This window comes from Notechis scutatus, chromosome Z (assembly GCF_049901735.1).
Source record: "Notechis scutatus isolate UNSWTSFEM ecotype Mainland chromosome Z, rNotScu1.2, whole genome shotgun sequence".
Classification (NCBI taxonomy): domain Eukaryota; kingdom Metazoa; phylum Chordata; class Lepidosauria; order Squamata; family Elapidae; genus Notechis; species Notechis scutatus.
The window spans coordinates 86,871,437-86,889,958 of NC_142025.1; the positions used below are offsets into that span (position 1 = coordinate 86,871,437).

The following is an 18,522-nucleotide window of genomic DNA, read 5'->3' on the forward strand; positions in this document are numbered from 1 at the left end:
TACATCTTACCGGACAGGATCTCATTAGCATAGCTTTCACTCGTACAAAAGTTGAACATGAGCATTTGATGATGATTTCAGAATTATATCAGATAGCCTTTTCTCAATATGTGGGAAACTTGTATTCTTTACCCAAGGATCCTAGAATAGTGGTTACTACTACTTTAAATCCAGCCTTTTCTTCCATTTTTGTGCAAAATCCTATTTCTAAAGCTCTTACAGTCTTTACTGATGGATCACCTACAAGGGGTGTAGTTGTCTGGCAGATTCAACAACAATAGTATTCTAAATTTACTGCCACGCAGACTTCAGCTCAACGTGCTGAGCGGGCTGCTGTGATTTTGGCCTTATGATTGTTCAATGACAAACCTATTAACTTGATCGTTGATACTCAATATGTGTATTTAGCTATGCAATCTCTTCCCTTTTCTTGTTGTGCTCTCTCTTTGGATAAGAATCTCTTGCAAAGCAATTTAAAATTTCATTATCTCAAGCCCGGGATATTGTCTGTGCTTGTCCAGCTTGTCAGCAACTGGCAGTTCCCTTTCCAGTAGGTGTCAACCCACGAGGTACCCAAGCTAATCAAATTTGGCAAATGGATGTAACTCAATTTTCAACCTTTAAGCCATACTGTTATCTTCATACGACTATTGACACTCATTCACACTTCCTTTGGGTTATTGCTTCAAAACATGAACATACTTCAGATGTTATTTCTCATTGCCTATCCTCTTTTGCTGTAATGGGTCAGCCTTCTCAGTTTAAAACTGACAATTGCCCCGCTTATATTAGTAAGGAATTTCAAACCTTTTGTCAGAAATGGAATATTACTTTAGTGCACGGAATTACTTACAACTCTCAGGGTCAAGCTGTAGTTGAGCGAGCTCATCGTACTTTTAAGGCATTGCTTCAGAAACAATTACAAACTGAGTCTGGCCCTTACCATCTGCAAAAAATTCAAAATCTCATTGCTGTAGCATTATATACTTGGAATTATTTAACCTTATTAGATTCTCTTGCAGACTCACCTGTTAATTTGCATTTTCGAACTACTGAATCTTTAGCAAGGCCTTTGGTAAAGTATCGCCAAGCTCCAGATCCAACCTGGAAAGGCCCTACACCGCTGATCACCTGGGGTCGCGGTTACGCTGCCGTGGAAGATCCTTCTACTCGACAAGCAGTGTGGGTTCCAGCGCGCTGTGTTCGTCCGTATCATGGCATGGCATCAGGGCCTTCACAACCCGATTCCGGATTTCAATCTTCATCTGAACACAGAAGTCCGTCTTCCAAGGTTGACACGCCCGCAACCCATCACTTGGGGACAGTTTAAATCTACTACATATCAAGCTCAACAACAACTGCAACAGGCTTCATTACCTCAGACTCCTGAAAATCTTGTTGCTGCTGTTTTTGCTATTATTACTGCTAACTCTGTTACCATTTTACTTTGTATTTTCTTGTTTATGGTTAATGGTGTTTCTGCTCAAAATGACACTTCTGTGGTTCGTCTTAACCCTAATTTGTGGGTTCGTCATGCCCAATACATGACCCATGGCACAAATATTACTTTATACTATGAGCCCCCAATGGCATTTGGTCAAATTTCTTTTACCCCTAACTTGATCATAACTTCTACATTTATTGTCTCACAACTACAATCTATTTCACACTCCTGGCTATTTTCTACACCCCCTATGCAATTGAATTCTATCCATTGGCGTTACTTGAAAGTTAGTCAATTTACAAGGGGTCTGTGTTTCTGTTGTCACACTAAACACACTTGGCTTCATAATTGGTCTGATTATGATGCTGCTCAGCACATATTAAAAAAGCTAGGGAATTATAGTTATTGTTCTGACTACTATTGGTTGTCAGGTACCTTTAATTCTTCTTTTCATGGAATTAATATAGCTCCTGATATGTATCCTGACAATTTTCCTATTTTTAATGCCTCTGATCAATCTAATACAGGATCGATATGTACTGGTTGGCAGCTTAAGGATCCTAATATTTGGTTCTTTTTTGATAAATATGCTACTAATGTTCATCCTCAGAATTATCAATGTGCAACTATACGTTATTTTACTCTACCTGTTCAAATAGGTATGCTCCCATCAACTCGACAGCGGCGTTCCTCTCTGGGGCCTACATGTAATGATGAAGTCATTATTGACACACAATTGTCTTCTGGTTCTACATTTGGCCGTGCATTGGCAGGGGCCGTTACAGGAGTCCTTACTCTAGGCTCTTATCCTGGCATAATTGCTCAAGAAAACAGACGATCTATTCTTGGTCTCACCTGCAGACTTGAAAAATCCATCAATGCTACCACTGCTATTATTTGTGATTTGCAGCATGAAATAGAAGACTTAAATCAAGATGTCTTACAGCAGCGTTTTGCCATAGACTATCTTTTAGCCCGTCAGGGAGGGTTCTGCACGTTAGTTGGACGCCATGGATGTGCTGTGCATTTTCATTCTTTGAATAAGACTATTGAGGATGAGCTTGCCAATGTACAATCATACATTCAAAATAATATCCATGCTCATTACTCACCTTTTGAATGGCTAACCAATTGGCTCCCTGATTGGTCTTGGCTCAGACAGTTTTTCTTTTATGCTATAATTATTATTATTGTACTAATTGCAACCTGTTGTTTTATTCAATGTATTCCAAATTTATTCGCATTGTTTCATCCCGCTTCCCCCTCTCTTAACCCTCTTCAATTGCGATACATTTATAAATCTTTGAATCCTCCATTTAAAATAAAAAACGAGGATATGTAGAGTTGTAATTGCAGGAATGTTCCAATCTCGGATGGCAAACCTCAGATAAAGAATGTTTCCAAGAAAATACAACTCAGGCAAACAAAGTCACTAATCTAAAGGAGGATTAGAGAGGGGAAGTAGACATATGTTAGACTTTAACTAGAGATAATTAATTGTATGGATTACTGCACTAAACAGTAACCAAAGTTAAGCAGTAACCAAAGTTAACCAATGATGGAGGATAACTAAAAATGTATATAAATGCAAGACTATACTCCCATAAAGATCATCATCATAATTCAGTTGTTCATGATCAAACAACTCGACTGCCTCGTCATTACAACATTCTACCTTAAGATCTCCATTCAGAAATGGCAGAATCTGAGACAAAGTATACGAAGGTTTTATAGCAAATTGGGAACATCAATTGCAGAGAAATATTGTAATGAAGTTTGGCAAACTTATCTGGAACTGAACTGAGATCAGAATGTCTTTCAGCAAGGAAGAAATGATTCTGAGGAAAGTCTATTATCTATTCAAATAAGGAAAACTGGGGATTTCAACAATTGCTTAGCAGGGATCCTACCGACTGCAGAACAGTGAATACTGAGGAGACCTGCAGGCGATAAGGCTAAATAGGTCAGAGTCAAGTCTAGAAATGATAAATGAGTTGTTCTCAGCATGGCTAACACTAATCCAGTATAGTTTTTAAGCAACTGTTATTTCTAGTCTCTCGTTTGGCCTTCTTCAATGTGACATCATCAGTTTTAATTAATCTAAAATTCCCATGACTCCACAGTGTCAGGAATTATGGAAACTGCAGTGAAGGGATTACTGGAGGCAGACATAAAAGCCTTCCCACTCTAATATCTTCAGAATCTACTGAATTATAATTCCTATAGCCCCTGTATTAATGTTCCATTAAAATGGAATAAGGGAATATATAAGCTAACACATCTGGGCATAGGAAATGCAGACCTTTGATAAGAAATTGTCAGAGTACCTCTTTGGCACAGCATTCCTGCATGTCTTGTATCACTTGGTCCTTCACCAATTTACGGATGTTTTCAGAACTGTTCTTCAGAAATGGGTGAGGTTGAGCCCATGAAGCAGTTTTGTACAATCCTGAATTTCCCACATCTGTCTGGGTGGGAGGTGTGAATCTTGGCAAGTCATTCAGAGATACAGCAGGCCTCATGTGTTCAGCAGAACCACCTTGACTCGCCATAGGATGATTAGAGTCTGTCAGGTAAAGTGGCTTAAGAGAACTGTATGAGGCACTGAGAGAGAGTTGTGTGCCTCTTGCTGCTCCAGAATTGTGTAGATTCTTCCCATTATCTTCCAGAGACATTAATGTTCCCATCCATAATGAGCTGGGATATTGCTGTGAGGTATCTGTTTTGCATTCTTGAACAGCTGTCACAAATCGATATTCATAGTCTGGCAATTGATCATTGGCAACTCCAATGGAGGTCCCCAAATTGATAGCCTCCAGCTGTGTTGTATGACATGGCCTCTCAGAGGGCATGAAGGGGTTCAACTCTCTAACATACTTAGCTGGAATGTAAAAAGGCCTGGAATTTTTGCTCTTCCTAACATGCCACCAGTGGTCGTTGGTTCGTCTTAAAAGTATGTATCTCTCATTGGGTTTGATTGTGATGACTTGGCCATCCTTGGAGGTATATTCAAAGGCATATTCCACCAGCACGTATGTCTCCTCCTCTCTGCCTGGTGACTCCATCTTTAGTGTCCCAAAGTGGGCTATTTATGTCCCTCTGAAAGAAAAAAATGTTTGTCAAGCATGACTTCACACAGGCTCATGCATATTTAATTTGAGGAGGAATGATAGAATTGTTTAATGACAGAATTCTGTTGCCCCCCAAAATAATACACATGTACTTCTTTTTGCATCATTATTCTTCTCATCCTTGACAAGGTAATCTAATGTTCTTCTACCACTTTCATTGGTAATTTGTTCTAATTTTCAGTTGCAAGCTACTGAAAGTGTATAGTGTGATAGTTAATTTTCAGCCTTAACCATACTATAACAGGATGACTACACATTTGTAAAGGATCAGCTTCTAAACCACATCTTGAAGCCTCCTCATCAGAGGTGGTATTCAGCCAGTTCGGACTGGTTCTACCAAAGTGGTAGTAACGATTCTGCTCAGTTCAGAGAACTGGCAAATCGCCCTACTGGCTGGCCCCACTCCACCCCGCCCCACTCCACCCCACCCTATACATTTTGCCTTCGCCACATGGCCCAGCTAATCTTCGTGCCTCGCCTCACCCTCTCTGCTCACCAAGGTAAGCATGCTGCCCACTTGCCCTTTGCCTCAGGTTGGGGCCTGGGGACATGCCATTCCCCCACTCTGGCTTTGCCCTGGAGCCTCTATCTGCTTGGCTTAGCTAGGTTGGGGAATGTATTATTCCCCCACTCGGGCCTTGCTCCAGACCTCCACTCACATGCTGCCGCCCCCCTCTGGCCTCAAACTATGGCTCCTTGGGCCAAAGCAATTTATTCGGCCTGTGCCCTGCCGCTCTGATTGCTTCACAGACTGCTCTTTTCTCCTTTTGTTGTTGGTGATGCCATTTTATTCTCCTCACATCAAAATATTTCTGGTCTACCCTGAAATTCTATTCCATTTTTCCTTTTAAAATAGGTAAAGGTAACCCAATCTGTTCTCCCTTCCTAGCATTTCAGACTTTTCCATCCCTGCTTGGCTTGTGCTTCTGTTTGTATTTTGTTTTGCCAAACTACATGATGTTTAAAAAAACCTTTCTTTACTTTGCAATTCATTCATTATTTAAGCTATCTTGGAGCAGCATTTCAGGTCTCTAGCTGTTTATCAAAAGATAAAGCAACACAATCCTTATGATAAAATATAAATTTTAATGGTGAAAATGTCAAATGTCAATGAGCAAGAATTGCAATTCCTGTTATTTAGATCATCTTCCCATCTAGAAAAATTAATTTCTTTTGGAAACTCTTTCCTTATCAACTAGAGCAGAGGTTTCTAAAATTAGTGAGACTGGGTCTTTTTCTATGGTTTTGCATACCAGATAAGAACAAAGTTCTGGGGAGAAGGCAGCTGATGTTGTGACAAAGTGTTGCGGACAAGCGGAGCTCCGCGAAGTCCTGCTGATCTCTTCAAACTCTATTTGACCCAGAAATTTGTTTTAAACTGTGGCTGAATAGACCCTGCTGGAAGTTTACAAGCAAGATAACATCCTTAGTTTTTGTTATTTCTGTTTAAAATAGAGTGTGGGATTGCATACCTGCAGTTTTAACAATACAATTTACAGTTACCATATAGTTTTCCTTCTCACATCCATAGTACTAAATATGTCCAATTATATCTATGTATCAAAGAAGCCAAAGATTTATAAAGTAAAATGCTAAATATTTTATTATATTTTGCATTTGTTGACAATCATCATGAGCTATTAAACCAACACCTAATTAAATATCCTGATCACTCTGATAATTTTATTTAAACTTTTATTTTCAGATTGAAATTATTTTATTTCCTTAAGAAGCCCAAATTTTGTCAAGTAGCATGTAAAATGTGCAGCAGTTTGATTGATTTGTTTAACTAATTGGCTAATCAATATCAGTTTTAGGTATGTAAGTTGTTTATAATCATTGATTGAATATTCTTTTTCATTCAGGAGAAATAAAATTGAAAGAATATAATACCCCAAAAATTATTTCCACCCAAGTATTTATTTTATCAACTACGAAAAATGCAGAAGTAAATATTTTGAACAAAAAGTTAATACAATTTATTTTGTATTGTATTTAGGTTACAAATCTCTGAACGTCTTTCAGCTTAATGCATAAATTACTCTCTTAGAAAAACTTACCACTTCCCCATAGAGGAAGGCTACTGATGGCAGACACCACTTTCCTTGTATTGCTTTGTTTCATCAGACAATGAAGTAAAATTGGCTATTCTAATATGGACACAGAAAACACATGCCTTCAAATGAGGAAATTAAAAAAAATAGATCCATGTTGCTAGGGTAAAAATATATTAGTAAACATACTCAGGCTTAAAAGTTACAGAAAACGTACAGTTGTATACAAAAAGAACGCTTTTAGAACTTTCCTTATGAATCTGGTTTTTGCACAAGTGCATACAATAGATAGAACCAGGTATGTATTGTTGTATACAAGGAATTATTCCCTTCCTTTATTGTCTACATGAAGATTCCTGACACCAAAATTGAGAACCTCCTGAGATAATTTTTTTTCTTTCCCAACTGGCTCACAACTTTTGTACTGAAAAATTCAGCTGCTATCTATGCTGGAATCATTTATCTGTAAAAGCGATAGTCTTTTCCCATTTATCTGCATGGACCCATTATTTTGTAGGAAACAGCAATTTATTACATGTCTGGGCAACTCCCTTATTCAGTCAGGAGGAAAAAAATATCTGCACATATGCAATGACACTCCCCTGGAAGGCTGGGATATTAAATATATATTAGGTCAACTGTAGTGCAAATTCAGATTTGACGGAATAAAATCAGTTACTCGGAATAAAGCAACACATAGTGCAGAGAAGCTATGCCTGAGTACAACAATGTTTGGGGCTCAGGAACATGATTTTGGGCAGTCAAATTACCCTCCTCACAGGATTGTTATGGTGGGGAAAATAGGAAGAAAAAGGTGTATTCGGCTTGTTTGCTACATTGAGCTATTTATAAAAATGATAAAGGCAGGAAATGACAAATAAATTAAACAAAAAATAAAAACATACTTCTGATATGATGAAAAGTAAGATGATGCATTATGAAATCAAAGGCCAGCCTACCCCACCAAGACAAATATATTATTTCATTCAGCAGTTCACAACATATTTGGGGGCCATATGACTCCTCAGGGTCCTAGAAAATGTTAAGTGGGTCACAAGTAAAAGCATGTAAGCATGTGCCAAAGAGATCACACAAAGTGTATTAAACTGCAAATACTGTATTTATTATAAATAAAAATATATTTATAATGGGAACTGGATAGTCGCCTTAGCAGAAAAACAAGGTTGGAAGTGGGCTGAAGACAAAAAATGGTTAAATAGACAGATTTAGTGGATCAAGTGCAAAACTATGGGTAGCTGCTAAATAAGAGGGCTTGGAGAAGAATTTCAAAAATGTCACTTCTTTCCAGACTTTGGGGAGAAATATTATGGGAAGGTTTTTGATTTATTACACTGTTGTGGTTGCAATTGTTGCCTCACAACACAGTTTGATGAACTGTGCTCTAATCAACAGATGCACCTACACTTTATTTAGTGTTTCCAAAGAAAAGATTGTTATTGATTGCATTTTCCACCTGTAGTAGGCGCAGTCTCGTTGTTCCTAATAGTTTAGAGACAGCGAAAATAGAAGCCTGGAAAATAACCCAAGGCCTCAGGGCGACTCACTAACTCAGATGGGATCTGAATTACAGTTTCATTACTCTAAACCTCCCTGGGAGAATCCTTGACAATCTAGGTATTATACTGAAGTGGCTTGTAAGACAGAGAGGTCACACGCCATCTACAGAATATCAGCTGAATGCATTGAGGACTGTTGAGATGGTGGCAATTATCATAAAGCTGCTGGGAAGCAATTTCTAACCTTTTCAGTGCATTTCATGCACTGGGCAGGATTCCATTTCTCCACCCCACAAGAGAGGCCTGCCCAGGCAAGCAATGAAGCCTGGAACCAAACACTCAGTGGGCCAATCAAAAGCTAGTGCTCAAATTCCAGTTGTTAGAGCAACATTTTGGAAAAGGAGAGTCCCTCGATCAGTTTCCCATGCTGTTAGATTTCTCCTCAGCTCCCTCCCCCAACTTGCCTTGCCTGATCTGGATCCCACCACAGTCCCTGGTTTTACCTGCTGGTTCACATCTCGCCAGTTTCTTCTCTTGTCTCCGTCCACACAATCTGTCCTGCCTCTTCAGGTGTGGCCTGGTTCTTCCTTGTTGATTGTGTTGGGAGCCGCCTGGACTTGTGTGTTTGGTCTAAACCTGCCTCTGGTCCTTCCCCCCTCCCCACGTTAAACTCTGTGACGATCAGTGGGGAGGAATATCTCAAAGCAAATGTTTCTCTTGGCTTCTTCACAATAAGAGATTGGCAAGTTAAGAAAGTTGAAAAAGCTTTGTGGGAAAATGTTCAGGCCGGACGTTTTGCCCCCGGTTCTTCATTGTTGCAAGTATCCTGAGGTGCAGGGTTGTCGGGAAGATCAAAAGTAATCCATCCAGTTCGGAGTATCAATCTGGATTCCAAGGGAAGCTTTGACGTTAGTCCAGAATGATAAAGTCAGAAAAACCCTGCTGAAGGAAAAGAAACATTAGGGCACCCTGATGAGCTCACTACACCCTGCTCTGGGCTGCCTGTTTCATTCAGGCCACAACCAGCAGACACAGGTGTTTACAGACTCATGGGTTTTAAACCCCTTGCATTTGAGTCCAAAGAAAGCAATTGGTTTCTTCCACAAATATGTCAGCTTGTTCCCCTTTTCCCTTGTGCCTCTCACAGTCACAAAGAAGTGGAATGCCTGTGAAAGCATGCAATGTGACTTGGGTGTTCCCATCAGATTGTACTGGATGGAGGAAGGAAGTTTTCCTACTCAGAGGAAGTCTCCTTTAGGCAGTGGTGAGGCGGGGTGAGGCACTATTTAGAGGACAGTGACTCACACATAGAGATTTGTCTGTTTGCATGCATATGATTTCCACCCGCTCAGTATTTCACCTTCCCTAACCAAGTCACAGGATCCCAGCATGGAATGAACTACACTAGGGTCCATGCAACTTTTCTACATCCAAATTATTGTATTCACTTAGCAAGAAATAAAAGGAAGGCAACTGTTTTTCATGGTTATTATTGTTACAGGGCCATCCCTGCTGTTTTGGGGGGAACAGGAGCATATGCAAGAGCATTTACATGTGACATAATAAATGATCACATTCTGGTAGCAAAAGCTAGATGTTTTTCCACCTCTGTTTTCTCAGCGTAGCCAAGATTGTGGATGTGCTGAATGGGCTAGGACTATATCCTAGAAAGTGTTGTTATTTTTTTAGTCTTTTCCCTACTTAATTGCTCCTCTCTGCTCATGTATAAATCTATCTACAAAGAAGAAGAATGAACTATATAAAGTATCTGACTCAGGACTTCTCAATAATGACCATACTGGGAGGGAAATATTGACAGAAACCATGAAAAGCTCTGATCCAAACTCCCTAAATGCGACATCTCTACTAAGCCAATTGAAAGAGAGAGTGTTTCTGTATTATAGTGGTTCTCAACCTTTTTTTCCACCATGGACCCCCTTTAAATACCTTTTGTAGCCACGGTGCATGGCCCTAGACTACCAAGGCTAAATTCAAGATTGAAAGCACTAGACTGCATCAAATATTTATTTCAATTTTCTGATGAAGAGTCTTCAAATGTAGAGAGAAGGGGAAATCTGTTAATGCACATACTCCTATTATATCTTGCAATGATTAATTTAAAGTAAAAGTGTCTTTTCACTCCAATGGACCATTTTAGAGTATTTTTATGAGCTAATTCTGAATTTGATATCAATATTTATACTAGAATTTGATGAAAAGATTTTACAATTCTGCTTACCTCTTGTCTTGTTTGTCTGTGTATAGACACCCACAACCCGTTAGATGTCAAGGTACTCTTCAAACACAGTGGATGATGATCATCATCATTTTTGTTTTGAATCCAGGCCCACCATCTGGAGGAACTTCAGCCCCATTGTGGCCATAAAGTGTGATATTGGGTTAAGAAAATGTGTTTAAGACAAAAACAGCCCAATTAAAGTGGGCCCCACCAACTATACTAGCAGCGAAACTACTAGCACATGGAACCATTAATAAAATATATGCAGTAGAACCCCTGGTCATGACCATCATTCATTTCATAGCTTTGATCACAACCCGATTTGGTCGTGTCCTGTACCTAATTTTGGAAATTTGGTGCTTACAAAAAAATGGCGCAGAAGGAAAATCAGCCGTGAAAAAAAATTGTGGATTTTTTGGTCAGAACCTGATTTGGTCATGGTCAGAAGCATTTGTGACCAGTGGTTCTACTGTGCATACAAAAGTCAGATGAAAATGAAAACTAGAGAATGGTATGAATATAATTTTACAGCTTGTATTTCATTTAATCGCAAGCTGTTGGGAAAAGAGGAACACATTATGTTCATATAATTACAATAAGAATGCTGGTGCTGCACTTCACTCACAAACCTTGATACATCTGACTTAATAAGTGAAACGTGTTCTGAGTGTTGACTGTATGTTTTCAAGCAGTTTCTATGCTTATTCTTAAGATAAATGAGAGCAGAGAATGATTGTTCACACATGTATATTATTACAAAAGCCATCAATACTTTTATAGCCCTCTTGGATAGTTCCAAAATATCTTCTTATAGATGAACCCAGAAATGTGGAGGGAACTGTTATTTGAACTGGTTTTAGAGCATCAAATGTGGATGTTTCTATGAGCTTGTAACAACACAATCCTTTCACCAGGTCCAAGAAGGTTCCATACCCATTTGTACTATTCAGGTGACCCTGAGGGCACAAAGAAACCTTCAAGCGGCCTCCACAACTTTCAGAAAGAGTACTAATCACCAGATGACTGCAAAGGATGGAGATGACTCCATCCTCCACCATTCAGAACTGAAGAGACTTCTTGGATGAGATCGAAGTGTCTTCAAGGAAAAACAAAGTCTAACTGCTTTTTGGGGAAAAAAGCACCTTTGGAACAAGCATGACCTTGAAAATCTCCATAGGCAATTAGCTTATAAGGGGTACCTTACCTCAGTAGCAAAAAGTTATCAGTATCTCTTTGTTGTCATCTATTGGCTATCTAGATATTTGCAAATTTAATATCCTGGCCCTACTGCAGGGTGTCAAGCTCATCTGGACCGTTGGGTGCTTAGATCTGATCCGTGAGTTTGCCCTGGAAACTGTGAAGAACCGGCCCGCGGTGCCTCTGCCAGTGAAAACAAAGATTGTGGCCCTCCTGAGCTCCTGTTTTTCTGGCAGAGGAAGCCAGCACAGCCGAAAATGGAACTTGGCAGCCTGTTTTCGCTGGCAAAGTGCTTGGGCCACCACAGGGCCCCCAAAACAAGTGACGTTGAGCTGGCCAGGCCCCACAGTTCTAACACAACCCTGATGCAGCCCTCAATGAAATCGAGTTTGACACTCCTGACCTACTGCAACAGTCCTGCTGTGAAGGAAATATATAACACTGGAGGAGGGGGGAATACAAATTTATTAAATAACATAAAAAAGTAAAACTGGAGGCAGATTAGGTAAAATATGAAGAATGTGTAAATTCCAGAATCACCTACAAAAATCTAGTTAAAAGAAAAGCAAACAAATTGATATAAATAATCAGCAGGATGAAAACAAGACTGAAAACAATTGTTTCAGATGGTAAAATGTTTCCCAACAAGGATTTTATAGTACATTCAGCCTGCATTTGGTACTGTGAAAATCTGCCATATTTCACAGCATCAACTGTAAAGCTGTGAAATGTCTCCAGGAACACTGATTCGAAATAATTGGGTGGAGAGTACAATTTTATACCCAGGATTTATACCCAGGATTTCATTGGCAATCATATCTGCAGTCACAAAGGAAAATTTCCTTCTAGTTTATGATGTTTTTCTTGTGCCTTGAGAACAGGGCTGGATCATCTCTGAAGGACTTGCTGATTCTCTGCTAGTAGTACCCTTGAAGCTAGAACTCAGTAACCTTCTTCAACTTGATAGTCTCCAGATATTGCAGGTTCATTGATTTCCAGCCAGGACATTAGCTCCTGCTGGTGCATCTAATTTCCAGTTTTCAGTTTCACCCTCGCACACCATTTTCAGTGCAGTAAGCCCAGCTTTAAAAGGCATTTCCTCCACATTGCACACAAACTTCACTTCCTGCTTAAATGTTTGGCAGGTGTTGCCATTAAAACTACATCATCTTGCTATCTAACTCAATGCTATATGAAGCCAGCATTAACAAATGTTTCTTTGTATTTCCTAAATTCTTAACATTATTTAATACCGTAGCTATCCTGATGTATTGACAAAACAGTGGGATTTTCCAAATGCTTATTTTGTTATCTTCCTGTTAAAATCAGACCTGTTCTCATAACAGTAATATGGAACTGCTAAAATTGAAGCTGCTCTCAAACTGAGCTCAACTTCAGGTGCTGTCATGGATGCAACCACATTGTTTTCAAGCTTGGAAGTGGCTATCACTGCTGCTTTCTCATCTTTCCCTTTCTCCCACCCCACAACTTTCCTAATCTAATCTAAAGCCCTGGTATTTTAGCAGTCTTCCATACAGATCTGCTTAGCTTTGCCAACCTCTCAGTCAGCTAGATAGTGTCACCTTAATGGACACATTATTCTTTGCTATCCTTGAAATCTGCTGTCACTTTCAACGTCCTATTCCCAAGTATGTAGCAGGCAACATTTCTCAGATGTTAGCTTTTATCACAAAGTCAGTTACTCCCCCTCTGCGAATGAATGGATGATGCTAAAGTACTGCATAGCTTTGCAGGCTACTTTGGATACTTGTTTCTAACTAGGCAATGTTGTCTTATTCAATATGGAATGATCACCCTCCCTGATGCAATGTTTTTCAGTCTCAGCAAATTTAAGATGTTGGACTTCAACTTCTCAAATTCTCTAGCCAAGATGCTTGAAGTTCAACTTCTATAATTTAAAGTTGCTTTTAATTTAAAGTTCTTTTAGCCCTAAAAGAAACACCGATCTAGGCAATATATGTGCCTGTCCCAAATAGGTTTTGTAGTGTATTTAAATAGAGACTTCTAGGGCGATGTTCCTATTGGTTAGCAGAAGCTACAATACGATTGGGTAGTAACGTTAGTATCTGATTGGCCGCCTATAGCGGTGGGAAGTTTAACTAAATGTCATTGGTTGCGAGCCATGGAGCAGCCACTATAAAAAGGGCTGCTGCGGTTCGACTGCAGTTGAAGTTACTGTTTATTATTAAAGAGCTGAAGTCAACTCCGGTCTGCGAGTCTCTTTACTGGCAACGAAGGTGGGATTAAAGAGACAAAGACCGTAAGCACGTGGCAACGACAGCCGAAGGACCAACGAGATGGCCGGCAACAATTCGCCACCCGCACCGTTTAACCCAGCCGAAGAAGACTGGGAGTCGTACATTGACAGATTCCTGATGTTTTTAGAAAGCAACGAGCTGCAAGGAATCACCGACCAAAGGAAGAGAGCCGTATTCCTAACGCATTGCGGTCTGACTGTTTTTAAAATGGCCAAGGCGTTAGCAAGACCAAATGATGTTAAACAGATGGCATGGCCAGACCTGAATCGGATGTTGAGGAACCATTACGCACTGGCCGTATCCAACCTGATTAGAAGACACGAGTTTTACAAGCGCAACCAACTAGAAGGCGAGAGCATTGGAGACTTCATAGCAGCCTTAAGAGACATTGGGGGGGCATGCGAATTCCTCAACATGGACGAAGCCATGAGGGATCGCATAGTCCTTGGACTAAGAGATGCAACCTTACAGAGCAAACTACTAAACCGACCAAACATCACCGTGAACGAAGCCATTATTGAAGCAACTGCTGCTGAAGCCGCAAAGAGATCTGCAGCAAAAATGAAGCAGATGAATACAACGGGCAGCCCGGGCATGAACAAAGAGAAGAAGACAGAGGGAACCCAAAAGCACGCTGCCACGTCCTCTCACCATGAGGACATCGAATCATCAACCGATTCAGATGACGAAGACGAGGAAGTGAACAGACTCTACTCAGAAAGGAACCGGAGAGAGAGATGAAGCAGAAGATCTGAGTGTGGGTTGTGGCGGAAACCACCCGAGATCTGAGTGTCGATTCCTGGATGCCACATGCCGGCATTGTGAGAAACGGGGGCACATCGCAAGGGTATGCCGAAACAAAAAAAGCTATAGTTCAAGGGGACAAGGCAGTACCCCCCACAGAAACAAAGAAAGGACAACCGGAAGCCGTTGGAACCGTGACGGAAAAAGTCAACGGAAAGATGAAAAGGAAGAAACGCACCAAACTATCACAATTGGGACAGCCAGAACAACAAACACTAAGAAGGTTCGAATCAACGTCCTGATTGAAGGCGAGCCGTGCGAGATGGAAGTAGACTCCAGTTCGTATTTATCAATGGTGTCATGGAACACAATAAAAAGCTTAATTCTCGATATACAACGCAGAGAACTTGAGAAGCAAAGCCTGATCATCAAGGACTATCAGGGTAACAAAATACCGGTAGTAGGGCTAGGACACTTCAAAGTAAATTTTAAAAGGCACACCAAGATCCTACCATTAACCATCGTTGACAGAGATCGCCCCAGCCTACTCGGGTTGGAATGGTTCGAACCGCTCGGGATCGAGGTGACAGGAATCAACACCACCACCATGACTGACTGGGAAAAAGACCTGATAGAAGAATTCCATGACGTGTTCGATGGGACCTTAGGCAAGTACCGTGGGACCCCTATATCATTTAACTTAAACCCGAACGTAGCTCCAGTTAGGCTTAAAGCCAGATGGGTACCATCTGCACTAAGACCTAAAATTGACGAACAACTAAACAAACTAATCGCTCAGGGGGTACTAGAGCCAACTGACCACGCCAGATGGGAGACCCCAATTGTAACCCCTATAAAACCTGACGGGTCCATGCACAACTGTGGTGACTATAAGGCCACCCTGAACCACGCATTGCAACAGAGCGCATACCCTGTTCCAGTAGTCCAACACCTGTTGCATTCATTGGGAAGAGGCAGGATTTTTGCAAAACTCGACCTCGCGCAGGCATATCAACAATTACCCGTTGATCCTGAAACAGCCAAGGCACAAACCATCGTAACGCACAGAGGAGCATTTAAATGCAATAGATTACAATTCGCGTAAGCGTGTCCCTGGCGTTTTCCAGAGCCTAATGGAACGCCTTCTACAAGGACTAAAAGGGGTGGTGCCCTATTTCGATGACGTATTTAATATCTGCTGAAAACAAAAAACAACTAAAAGACCGTTTAAGGGCAGTTCTGACAAAATTTAGAGAAGCAGGACTCAAGGTCAAAAAAGAAAAATGCCAACTTGCCACAAACCAGGTCGAGTTCCTGGGATACCTTATTGATGAAGCAGAAATCCACCCCACACACAAAAATACGAGCGATTAAGGAAGCCCCCAGACCCAAAAACAAAATGGATTTACAGGCTTTTTTGGGTCTCATTAATTTTTATCATGTCTTTCTGCCACAGAAGGCAACAGTAGCAGAACCAATGCATAGACTCCTCAATAAAAAAGCCAACTGGAAATGGGGCCACCAAGAAGAAACAGCATTCCAAAAAATTAAAGACTTAATCACATCAAAATCAGTATTGATTCAATACAGCAACACGCTACCTCTAACTGTCACCTGCGACGCTTCGCCTTTTGGAATAGGCGCAATACTCAGCCACACACTACCAGACGGCAGAGAAGCACCAATTGCCTTTTATTCCAAGACGTTATCCAAAACCGAAAGAAACTACAGCCAACTAGGCAGGGAAGCCTTGGCAGCCATCTCGGGGGTGAAACGTTTCCACGAATACTTATCACGGTAGGACATTTTCTTTGATTACCAACCACAAACCATTATTGGGAATCCTAGCCGGAGACAGGGCAACCCCCAATATCCTGTCCCCAAGAATGACTAGATGGTCAGAATTTCTAGCAGCTTACAGTTACAAACTCATTTATCATCCGGGGAAAGCCATACCCCATGCAGATGCTTTAAGCCGTGCACCACTACCAGGTCACGATGACGATCCAGCTCCCACCACACAGACACTACAAATTGAAACGATGCCAAATTGGCCAATCACCACATCAGACATCGCAAGGGAAACTACTAAAGATGCACTGATGAGCTGGATATTGAACTGGGTGGGACGGGGTTGGCCGGAAAACATAAAAACCGAGACTTTTAAACCTTTTAAAAACCGGCAAACTGAATTATTGCTGGAAAAAGGGTGCATTTTGTGGGGAGACCAGGTGGTTGTTCCTCAAAAATTACAAGAAAAGGTGCTAACCATGCTACATGAAGGGCACCCCGGCATAGTAAAGATGAAGTCCCTGGCCAGAAGCTACGTTTGGTGGCCAGGAATAGATAAAGACATTGAAGCCTGGGTTAAAACATGTAACAAATGCCAATCTTCCAGCCCCCCCCCTCAGCACCAGTCCTCGAATGGGAGACACCCAGAGGCCCCTGGTCAAGAATCCATATGGATTTCGCCGGCCCCACAAAAGGTTATACTTACCTAATCATCATGGATGCCTATTCCAACTGGTTGGAAGTCATCATCATGAGTTCAACAACAGAAGCCGTCACCAAACAACTAAAAAAACTTTTCGCCACCCACGGTCTACCAGATGTAGTAGTATCGGACAATGGGCCACAGTTTACAGCCTTGGCTTTTGAACAGTTTCTCGTGGAACATGGAATACGACATGCTTTGACAGCGCCAGCTCATCCGGCGGCGAATGGTAGAGCAGAACGCATGGTTCGTTTTACGAAAGAAACACTGGAAAAGCTTGACGGAAGTGATATGCAAGGAAAACTCAACACCATGCTCACCATCCAACATATAACACCATGCACAACTACAAACAAGAGCCCACCTGAACTTTTGATGGGAAGAAAATTGCGATCTTACTTGGATAGACTGCACCCTACCTACAACCCAGAAAAGCCACCAGACTCGTCCAGTAAGTACCGCTCCTTCTTACCAGGCGACTTAGTCTACGCAAAAAATCTTACCGGAGAACCATTGTGGTTACCGGCAATGATTACACAAATCACTGGCCCTCGTTCCTACCGCTTAGAAACCACCGATGGCAGATCGTGGAAACGACACATCGATCAGCTACAATCCCGACACATCGAACGAGACACCGACGTTCCCAGAAAGGCAGAACAAACATTTTTCCAAACACCCCCAGACATTAATAAAAAATCCAGGGGGCGGGGGGGAACAAATTAATAATAAAGAAAATGAAAACTATCCATTTACAAAACACCAACCGGAAACAGAGAATCCAGAAAGAAATAAAAATCACTTACCATTAGAAGACTTCGAGAAACAAGAGGAGCTGAAGGAACCTCAGGGGAGAAGCAGCCAGGCCGACTCGACCTGCCCACACACACAGCGAGGAGACCACGCTGCCCATCCAACAAACCCAGACCGCAGAGAAAGACCAATCAACCCAAGGCACGACCGAAGTGGCATGGTCGAGGCACCCTTCCAGGAGGTTCCAGAGGGAAGAGTGGAACGGACGGCTGGCCTGTCCAAACTGGCAGAGACCAACACAGGGACTGAACTGCGCAGGTCAACAAGGACTCACAAGAGCCCCGCCTACCTGCACGACTACGTTACGTTGGAACGAACCAAGAGGGGAGGGGTGTAGTGTATTTAAATAGAGACTTCTAGGGCGATGTTCCTATTGGTTAGCAGAAGCTATGATACGATTGGGTAGTAACGTTAGTATCTGATTGGCCGCCTATAGCGGCAGGAAGTTTAACTAAATGTCATTGGTTGCGAGCCGTGGAGCAGCCACTATAAAAAGGGCTGCTGCGGTTCAACTGCAGTTGAAGTTACTGTTTATTATTAAAGAGCTGAAGTCAACTCCGGTCTGGGAGTCTCTTTACTGGCAACAGAACAGGTTTTGATGCAATTTCAA

At 41.4% G+C, this 18,522-nt stretch overlaps 1 protein-coding gene across 5 annotated transcripts in view; it reads right to left on the bottom strand.

Moving 5' to 3' along the window:
* LOC113424417 (rho GTPase-activating protein 27) overlaps positions 1–9,335 on the bottom strand; it is an 88,949-nt gene extending 79,614 nt beyond the window's left edge. For 2 of the 5 annotated variants that reach the window (XM_087945705.1, XM_087945708.1), the window contains exons 1-2: positions 8,650–9,306; positions 3,772–4,543 (exon numbers count right to left, since the gene is read on the bottom strand). In XM_087945705.1, the coding sequence (XP_087801831.1) occupies positions 3,772–4,509 (738 nt within the window). In that variant the 5' untranslated portion in view covers positions 4,510–4,543; positions 8,650–9,306. Of the gene's footprint in view, positions 1–3,771; positions 4,544–8,649 lie in introns of all 5 variants that reach the window. The other 3 variants (XM_087945706.1, XM_087945707.1, XM_026686093.2) reach the window with 3 other exon arrangements.
* Between the last annotated feature and the right edge of the window lie 9,187 nt (positions 9,336–18,522).